The following is a 9,863-nucleotide window of genomic DNA, read 5'->3' on the forward strand; positions in this document are numbered from 1 at the left end:
GCTCCACCAACACCCTGATTTGCGACTTGTAGTCTACAAAATTATCAGAAAAGAACTATGTTTTGGGTTGGAGAGATGGCTCAACGGTTACAAGCACTGGCTTGAGTTCAATTCCCAGCAACTACATGGTGGCTCACAACCATCTGTAATGAGATGTGGTGCCCTCTTCTGGCCTGCAGGCATACACGCAGGCAGAACACTGTATAAACAATAAATAAATACATTTTTTAAATAAATAAATCTTTAAAAACAAGAACAGAACTGTTTTGTTTTAAGCTAGCTAGTTTGTGACACTTTGCTACAGCACCCTAGGGAACTAATACATTATTTATTTGGCACATCTTATAGTAAAAAAATAACATAAGAATGTTTGAGTGTTTGTTGGGGCTGGGCGTTGGTGGCACACGCCTTTAATCCCAGTACTCGGGAGGCGGAGGCAGGTGGATCTCTGCAAGTTCGAGGCCAGCCAGGTCTACAGAGTTCCAGGACAGCCTCCAAAACAATACAGAGAAACCCTGTCTCAAAAAACCAAAAAGTAATAAACTCATCTGGACATGTTGGTAACTGCCTGTGACCCCAGCACTTGGAGGCAAGAGGATAAGGGATTCAAAGCCAGCTTTGATTACATAAGGAGTTCAAGGCCAGCCTGAGCTAAGTGAGACCTTGACTCAAAATTAAAAACTGAGAGTAGCCAGGAGGTGGTGGCGCACACTTGTAATCCTAGTACCTGGGAGGCAGAGATCAGTCTGAGATCAGCCTGGTCTACAGAGTGAATTCCAGAACAGCCAGGACTACACAGAGAAACCCTGTCTCAGAAAAAAAACAATAAATACAAATAAATAAAATAAAAATAAGAGTTATAAACCTTTCCAGGCATGGTGACACAGCTATGTAATCAGCAGCACTTGGAAGGTAGAGGCAGAAGTTACAAGTCATCCTTGGCTACATAATGAGTTCAGACACATTTGTACCAGCATATACACAAGGACGGACACATTCCTGGGGTGGGGGTATTCCTCTCTTTAGTCAACATTTTTCTTTTATTTTTTGATTTTTTAAGGGTTGGAATTAAACCCAGGCTTCAGGGCATCACACATTCTAAGTAAGTGCTCATTGAGCCACATCTTCAGCCCTTTCTTTTTTCTTTTTTTTGGGGGAGAGGGGGGTTGTTTTTTGTTGGTGGTGGTTTGTTTGTTGAGACACGGTTTCTCTGTGTAATAGTCCTGGCTGTCCTAGAATTAGCTCTGTAGACCAGGCTGGCCTTGAACTCAGAGATCCACCTGCCTTTGTCTCCCAAGTGCTAGGATCAAAGGTGTGAGCCACCAACATCCAACTTTGAATTTTTCTGATCCTGCCTCTGCTTCCAGAGTTCTGTGATTAAAGGCTTGTGCCACCATGCCTGGCTGAAGGTTATATTCATTTTTTAATTTTTTGGGAGAGGGTTTCAGATAGCCCAGAAAGGCTCTGAATTTGCTACATAGCCAAGGATTATCTGAATTCCTACTCTTACTGACTCCACCTCCAAAATGCAAGCATTATTGGTATTTGTCACCATGCCTGCCTTACTATTTGTTTGAAACTGTTTGTTTTGTGGCCCAGGCTGGTCTCAGACTCAGAGATCTGTTGTCCTCTTTCTCCCAGGTACTGGGATTACAAGGGTGCCTGCCTCTGCCTCCCATGGTTGACTTAATTTTTTTCTTTTTAATCTCTCATTTAGTATCACAGGCCAACCTTGAACATGTGGCAACATTTCCCGCTTCAGCCTCCCTAATGCTCAAATCACAGATGTGTACTACCATGTCTGACTTCACTTGAGGTTTTCATGCTACTTTATTAATCTTGTTTTGCCACTATTATGAATCTCTACTCCTGCCACATTGTCATGGGGCTTACAGGTGATAATGGATGTCTTGAGTGGCCAGTGTACAGTGAGATACCAATGTCAATCTATTTAAATGATCTCACTATATACAGACTCAAGGGTCCTATTTACTTGTCCAGCAAAGTACTTCTCAGTACTCAGCATTCCTACACAGAAGACAGAGGAATAGTGGTATAACACAGATACTTTATTACTCTAAAAACATGAAATCAGTACATAGGGGATGTCAAAGCAAAAAGGTTAGAGAAGTGGGTAGGCCCTGATATGGGGGGGTGTTCATGGTCAGGTCTTAGGGGCCCTTTTTCTGCCAGCTAACAGAAACATCTAGTTAAGTTTAGCTGGGCTTGAATCCTGGCCAAGACTTGCTCTTGTCTGGGGCCACCCAAGCACAAATCTTACAGTGGGAGAAGCTCAGGTGGAAGAATGACCTGCCTGACAGCCATCCCTGAGGAGGCTGTGAGCAGCTCCTGGGCAAAGGTAGGCATGTGGTAGCCCATCCAAGGGGCCATTTGGGTACTCTTTCTGCATCAATGGCCATGACACCTATTCTCCTACTAGGCACTCAACTGCCTGCTTTGCTCCCTTCCAATGCCAGCCCCTGCCTAAAAGTCTTCCTCCCTTCTCTGCCAAGTGTGAGGGACATCCAAGGCTTTTCTTTTAGCCCAAGAGATCCAGAGGAGTCAGATGCTCAAGGATAAGAAAGGGTATTCAGGCCAGGTAGTGGTAGCATACACCTTTAATTCCAACTCTCTGAAGGCAGAGGCAGGTGGATCTCTATGAGTTTGAGGATAACCTGCCCTACAAAGAGAGTTCCAGGACAGCCAGGGCTACACAGAGAAACCCTGTCTCAAAACAAAACGAAGAAAGAAAAGCAGGGATTATGAGCCAATCTATCTGAATTAAAAGCATTGGTCCATCTCCCAGCCTCAGTTTTGTGCAGGGAAGAAACTCAAAGGCAGTACAGAGCCAAGCAAGCTTGGGCAGGGTCCTGTACCACCACTTTCCAAACCCTGGAGGGCCCAATGCTCCCTTGGCTAAGGACTTTGGGGCACAGACTGGGTAGGCAAAGCCTATCTTCCAGGCTGGAAATGGTTGTGGAGCTGTTCCGCCTGCATCTTCAGCCGCTGGAATTCCTCTTGAATGAAGTCTGTGAGGGCTTTCCGAATCTCCACCTGAGAGCAAGGATGGTGCTGGCCTGCACTCCTCAGTGACTATGACTGAGGTACCCTGGGAATCTGAGGGGCTGGGAAGGTCAAGGACAGCTAGGGGACCTTAGTTGGAAACTCACAGCTGACTTGTTTTCTGCCCGGAGCCGCTCAAGCACAGGGAGTGCACTGAAAGGCTTCCCAATCAGCACGGTGATTTTCTGTAAGGAGGCAGGCCATCAAGGATGACAAGGAGCCTATATTTCCAGCCCAAACAATGTGGGGAGTCAGAGCCATGCCCTGCCCAATGGGCTTGGTGCTCCTGAAAGCCACTCCCCCTCTTCAAAACAGGCAGTGGGGCCTGGTGGTATCCAAGGAACAGCCTTATCCTGGTATCCATCCTATCAATGACTGTCTTGCTCCACCTTGTCCCGCACTTCCACCCAATTTTCAATTCTTATTCTAAAGGCCTTGCTTCCAGAAAAGCCCCACCAACTCTACCCCACCCTCACTACATGCTCATGCTCAGCAAATCCTCAACCAATCCTTTATATTACAAGCTAGGAGACATAGGGCAGATAGCAGGCAAGTAGACAGATAGACAAGGGTCAGCAGTGCCTACCCACCTGTCCAAATCGGGGAAAATAGGGTGGGCTATTAGGGAGGACATCATTCATTCCTGTAGCACAGTGGATAGAAAGCCAGCCATTGGGGGAAGCAGTGTACCAGGGTACCAGAGAGAGCCCCAGGCAGGCACTTCTCTCAGCCATCCAACAACCCACAATCCCCTTAAAAACATCTAAGGAAATCCCCTCCATACCCCCAGCCCCTGACTCACCAACATGCCATAGTGGCAGGATGATGGGGTTTAGATGACACTCAGCAATCAGCCGCCCAATTCCTACTTAGGAGAGAGGCAGAAACATTTTGGGCCAAGCTTCCCTGCTAATCTGGCCAGTGTCCACTTCTACTGTCTCTCAATTAAAGAATAGTCCTTGACTCCTAGCTGTCCCCTTCCCACTTTTCCTGACACACCCACCAGAGGGGAATAAAGCCAGGGACCCACAGGGCCACCTTTGAATGGGGAACTTGGCTATGTCAGCTTGGCCAGCAACACTTACCCCACTTGAAGCGCAGGAACTCAGAACTCATGTTTACTTTCCCTAGTGAGAGAACACAGAGACAAGGCTTGGAAACTGAAACCACGCATGCTAGAGGACCCTGACCAAGCACCCAACCGACCAAGCACCCAACTGACCTTCTGGAAAGATGTGTACCCAGTCCCCATGGTTAAGTTTCTCCAAAATGAAGTCCATCCCTTTCTGGTAGACACCATCTCCTGCAGAGAAAGGTCTGTTCTCTTTGATCCATTCTCTGGGATAGATACCAAGCTCTCCAAACCTCAGTGAATTAGATTCACACATTGAGGCCCACTCCAGATCCATCCTCATTATGATGGAGGCAACAGTTCATCCCCCATATCATCATCCATAGATACCTTCAACGACTATTTCCAGAGCCTGTTACTCCTTGCTACCCTGACCCTTCACATTTTTTGTTTAACCATATCCTCCTCTCAAGATAGGCATGGTGGCTCACGCCTATAATCTCAGCACTTGGGAGGCTGAGGCAAAAGAGCCGCTGTTGAGTTTGAGGTCAGGATGGACCACAGAGTAATATCCTATATCAAAACCAAAGAAAACAATGTCCTCTCAACCTCTTAGTATATGTCATGTATAAATAGCACCTTCTTTCTTTTTTGAGACAGATATTACTACGTAACCCAGGCTGGCCTCAAAGTTATGCTGATCCTCAGCTTTCCCGGTGCTGGTATTACGGGTATGCAACAAGACACCTGGCTAGACAGTATCACTTATTGAAATGATAACATGGTAACTCCTCCATCTCCCTCTGCCCCTATGGCCTGTTCTGCTGGAACCTACCCCTCCCAAAGCACACCCATTTGCTGGCTCCAGATCAGCTCCTGGGCCTCTCTACTCTTTGGATGACATTGCTTCAACCTTTCTTGACCTTTCTGGGCCAAGGGAGAACACTTCAGTAAACAGAAAACACAGAAGAGACAGGGAAACTTGGATGGACCAATCAGTATTTCAAGGCCAGCCTGTGTTATGTGAGACCATGTCTCACAAAACAAACAAAAAGGTCTGGGAGGGGGACTGAAAACAGGAGTCAAGCTGCCCTGAGGCTAGTAAAACCTTAGAGACATTCTAAGATGATCACACTGGATTGAGGAAAGGCAACAGTGCAAACCTGGGTCATCCAAGCAGCCCAGCTTTCAGCCACACTATAGATGTAGAGGCCTAATATCATTTGCTAGCTAGCAACCTTGAGTCATCTGGACATAGTAAGACTCTCCACAATAGTGAAATAATAACCATAGGGTGGACAGAACCAGGAAAGGGAAGGGATGGGTAAATATCCTAGTCTTATAAAATGGGGTGGAGGGTATCTCACAGGAGACAAAGCAACATCAAGGCTATCTCAGGTCAGTACACTAAGAACTGCCTTTTCACTACTCACTGTAAGCCTGTTGTTTACAAGATGTGATTAGGGGTTCAGCCCAACCTCAAAAGGGACCTGATCTGACAGCTCACTCAGGAGCCAGAAGTGGGAATGAGTTCAGGGAACAGAGATACAAGGAACCTGCTTGGGATGGTAGTACATACCAAGGGTGGTCACTAAAGGTGTTTGCGCCTCTACCAAAACCCACTGGCATATACCCTATGAGCTTGAAACTGGAAAGTAAAAAGGATAATATGCCTTTGGAACAGCAGCTCACGGTTTTTAACTTTTGCAAATACTATTTCTTTCTTTCTTTCTTTCTTTCTTTCTTTCTTTTTTTGTTTTTTCAAGACAGGGTTTCTCTGCAGCTTTGGAACCTATCCTGGCACTCGCTCTGGAGACCAGGCTGGCCTTGAACTCACAGAGATCCGCCTGCCTCTGCCTTCCGAGTGCTGGGATTAAAGGCGTGCGCCACCAAAGCCCGGCGCAAATGCTATTTCTACTTGTGTAAAATCACTTCAGTGCTTAAAGGTCAACCTACAAAGTCTTAGGCTTACAGAAAAATGGTTGTTTAACACAGAAACAGTATCACAACACATGTTTTACTCACATGTAATTAGATTATCATTTGTTTTGTTTTGTTTTTCAAGACAGGGTTTCTCTGTGTAGCTTTGGAGCCTTTCCTGGAAGTTGCTCTGTAGACCAGGCTGGCCTTGAACTCACAAAGAATCACCTGCCTCCCAACTAGTGATTAGATTATCTTTGTTGTCCTTGAAATTAATGTTTCATTTTCTAGTTTTTGTTTTATACTTTTTGTGATGCTGGGGATAGGACTCAGGGTTCTTTGCCAGCTAGCTACAAACTGTACCCAAGCCACACCTCCAGCCCTTGATTTCTCTGTATGTGTGTATGTGGGCACACAATGTGTACACACATGGGCTCACATTTTTTTTGAGATAGGGTCTGTATCTCTAGCCCAAGTTGGCTTCAAACTCATGGTAAACCACCTACTTCTACCTCCCAAATACAGGGACTATAGGCATAGGCCACCATACAAGGCTGTTTTAAGGCAGGGTTTCTCTTTGTAGCCCAGGCTGTCTTGGAACTAGGTCTGTAGACTAGGATAGCCTCAAATTCAGAGACTTACCTGCCTCTGCCTCCCGAGTGCTGGAATTAAAAGTGTGCACCACCCCCCTGGCTCTATCGTTGGCTTATTTGCCCAATTTTAGACTTTTTCTTTCATCCTTTGAAAAGAAATCTGCTTCCCCAGAGGAAAGGGAAATGTGGATCTGAATTCTAAATTTGCCCAAGATCAGTCAGTCTATGACCTTGGACTTCTACTATCTAGAAAATATGAGCCCTATCTGATCCCCATTCTCCACATAGGGGTTTGTGAAAAGTACTGAGTGATCATTCAATCCCAGGTTCCCCACCCCACCAGTCTGTTTGCTCTCCCAGAAGCAAACCCTCTGGCCTTAAATACATATACCGCACTGCCATCATAGAGTGATGATACCACACTCCTTTCCACAAGAGCAGTAGTAGATAGAGAAGGGACAACAAATAAAGCTTCCTTGAATTCTCATGCTAGAGTCCTGGATAATCCTCAGGCTACTGCAGAGAATCTAAGTGGGAATCCTTCTCCCTTCCCTCTGCCACCCATACTGTCATGCCATGGCTCCTTCTACTACAAAGACACTGACCACCAGCTAGCTTCCTTACCCCCAAGGGAGGCCTGGACATGCCTCCCAGAGGAGCAGCTCACCTCGACACACAGGCACACATTTGCCCAAGCTGAAGAAATGGGAGTGCAGCTCCTTGGTGAAGCAGATGTCTGCAGCTGCTGGGGTCCTAGAGCAGCAACAGACTCAGTCATCCCTGCCTTTCTAGTCCCTGTCCCCAACTCTCCCCACCCAGTACAATGCCTGTCATCACTGTCATGCAGAATGAGACTCAAGAGAAGGGCCTGTGGGGCCCCACCCATGCCCTTCCTGGACTGCTTGGATGCCAACTCCTGAGCAGAGCAGGAAGGCAAATATGGGCAGAAATGGATGGGCCACTTCAAGGGGCCTATTGCTTCTCACCAACGCATCAATTTCAGGTTCCATATGTGACGGAGTTTCAGGATCCCTAGGAAAAAGGAAAGCCCTTAATGTGACATGGCCACTTCCACATTACTTCTAAATTTCTGATATCCTGTGCAAATAACATCCTCTGGAGGAATCCTAAGGGAGACATAAAACTTCCAGCAGCTAGGCAGTGTATCCCACGAACAATGCCATGGTTTTCCAAAGAGCCTGGTGAGAAGTGAATCTATTCTGTCTTTGGCTGGGGCCTATTCCTGTTTTGCCTCCCTGAACCCAAGCACACTAGCACACTACCCCAGAGATGAGGGTCATCCATGCAGGATTGGTGGTTGGAGACCGTGATGAGGGGGGTGGCAGGGCCTCGGTTCTCAATGAGCTCATACAGAACTTCTTTGTTGTGCACGGTGAGTTGGTTCATGTACTCTGGGAAGAGAAGTCAGTCTCAAGCTCTTGCTCATCTCGACCTGCCCGGGGAGTCTTCCAGTGTCAGCAGAGACCCTGCCACACCCCCAGTACCCAAACCAAAATCCAACTCTGGCCAGGCTGACAGCCTCTGACAGACTCCGCCTTGGCCTTTGGCCACTCACTGGTCCAGAAGCAGCTGTAGGTGCCCACCAGACCCATGACGACGCTACTGGCTATGGTCCAGGTGAGCCGGGGCACCGCGGGGAACGGCCACTTCACATGGAGGGGCATCTCCTTCAGTTCCGACCCCGCAGCCCGGAGCTCCTTCTGCCCCGGGCCAGCCCGTGCTCCCCACCGCTCACTCTCCGGCAGACTAGCAGAGGGCTAGACTAAGGTCACCTCGTGGGACAGCTCAGAGCCTCCCTAGCACCGCTCTCTGGACACAGAAGAACCACCACTCAGGCCAGGAGTCAGGGTTGCTGTGGAGAACCCACGTATTAGGAGATTGCCTTGACGGCCTCACGGTCCGCGCACCCGCCGGAAAGTGAGCCGGGAAAGGCTCATCGTCTGTTGTCGCAAAACAGGCCTAGGTCGCTTGACGGCTGCCGGGGGCAGGTCTAAACCAGCTTCGCCTCGCCTCGCCCCGCCCCCTTCCCCGTCAGGATCTTTGCTAGAGACCGCCATTAGCTCCTCCCTCTTTGGTTCCTTAATTCTAGTGACAAGAGCTGCGCAGCACGATTACCTGAAGCAACTCAAGGCCTAGGCTGGTGGAACCCTTTTACATATTATCTCTTCCCCTGCCCCATCCTGTGTGAGTCTGATTATGCACGCTTCTGAAGGCGCACGCGGAGTCAAGAAAAAGGCTTTGAGTGTCCGTGTTCATCATTCTGTGCCTTATTACTTTCGAAATAAGGTCTATTATTGAGCCTGGGGTCACGTTTTCCGCCTAGGTTGGCGTCCAGGAAGCCCCAGAGATTCTCTTTTATCTGCCACCTGCATTTAAAGCAGTATAGTCTCATATAGCCTACACTAGCCTCACACTCTATGTATAACCTAGGCTGGCCTTGAAGTCACAGCAATCCTCTTGCCTTTGTTTCTCAAGTGCTGGTATTATGCGGGCGTCACGAGGCTTTTTTTTTGGGGGGGGGGAGGCTAATCTGGAACTTAATATACAGACCAGGCTGGCCCCAAACTCACATCAATACACCCGCCTCTGCCTTCCAAGTGCTGAGATTTCAGGCATATGCCACCACTAATTCTGGTATTGTTTTAAAACTCAGTTTTATTGATTGTACTGTAGTATTTCCCCCAGTGAGCTGGGGAGGGAGTGGAAGGGGGACGGTCATCTACACAATAGAGTACTTTCCTAGCATTCATGTGGTAGCAAAATTAACGAATTTCTGCCCATGGGACATTTTTCTAAGTTGCCACTCCATAGTCATCCAGAGGGGACCTGAAAGGACTCACTCACCAATCGTGCTGCCTATCGTGTGCAGAAGGTCCATTGCTTTGAGTTTTCTGAGCAGTCACATCGGCAAACATAATTTAGGAGGGCCTGAGGACCTGGAGAGAAGACTGTTTTTGTTTCGCTTCCTGCTGCCGAGAAGGGGCCAGAGAATGAGCGAGCAAACCTCCTAACCCTGTTCTCTAAGTCCAGGAAACTGCTCGATGATAGACTACTGCTCGTCGGAGCGGGTGGCACCAACCACATTCAGGACCCCAAGGTGCTGTCCGCTCTGCAGAAGCACCACCCTTCTTGGGCGGGGAGGGCAGGAAGGTGGCCAGTTCCCAGACGGGGCGGAGCCCAGTCCGGCTTGTTGG

General features: G+C 48.1%; 1 protein-coding gene across 12 annotated transcripts; it reads right to left on the bottom strand.

Annotated features, from left to right (window-relative positions):
- Positions 1 to 2,048: 2,048 nt before the first annotated feature.
- Positions 2,049 to 9,811, bottom strand: Taz (tafazzin). Of its 12 annotated transcripts, none has more exons than XM_027432398.2 (11): positions 9,514 to 9,650; positions 8,225 to 8,521; positions 7,932 to 8,060; positions 7,635 to 7,680; positions 7,316 to 7,401; positions 4,286 to 4,366; positions 4,149 to 4,190; positions 3,866 to 3,928; positions 3,654 to 3,706; positions 3,171 to 3,248; positions 2,811 to 3,054 (listed from the first exon to the last, which is right to left on the bottom strand). In XM_027432398.2, the coding sequence occupies exons 2-11, from the start codon at positions 8,331 to 8,333 to the stop codon at positions 2,953 to 2,955; spliced, it is 789 nt and encodes a 262-aa protein (XP_027288199.1). In that variant the 5' UTR covers positions 8,334 to 8,521; positions 9,514 to 9,650; the 3' UTR covers positions 2,811 to 2,952. The 12 variants fall into 12 exon arrangements, with proteins under 12 accessions (XP_027288195.1, XP_027288197.1, XP_027288200.1 ...); XM_027432397.2 differs by having other exon boundaries at positions 3,866 to 3,931; XM_027432394.2 differs by lacking the exons at positions 3,171 to 3,248; positions 3,654 to 3,706 and adding an exon at positions 9,682 to 9,809 and having other exon boundaries at positions 2,049 to 3,054; positions 3,866 to 3,931; positions 9,514 to 9,605.
- Between the last annotated feature and the right edge of the window lie 52 nt (positions 9,812 to 9,863).

The sequence above is a fragment of the Cricetulus griseus genome, chromosome X, assembly GCF_003668045.3.
Source record: "Cricetulus griseus strain 17A/GY chromosome X, alternate assembly CriGri-PICRH-1.0, whole genome shotgun sequence".
Classification (NCBI taxonomy): domain Eukaryota; kingdom Metazoa; phylum Chordata; class Mammalia; order Rodentia; family Cricetidae; genus Cricetulus; species Cricetulus griseus.

Coding starts and splice junctions, on each gene's coding strand:
- Taz (XM_027432394.2), bottom strand. CDS start 8,333: ATGCCCCTCCATGTGAAGTGGCCGTTCCCCGCGGTGCCCCGGCTCACC. Junction 4,191..4,285: donor GGTACACATCTTTCCAGAAG/GTCAGTTGGGTG, acceptor TTCTCTCACTAG/GGAAAGTAAACATGAGTTCT. Junction 3,055..3,865: donor CCTGCCACTATGGCATGTTG/GTGAGTCAGGGG, acceptor CCTTGCTCTCAG/GTGGAGATTCGGAAAGCCCT.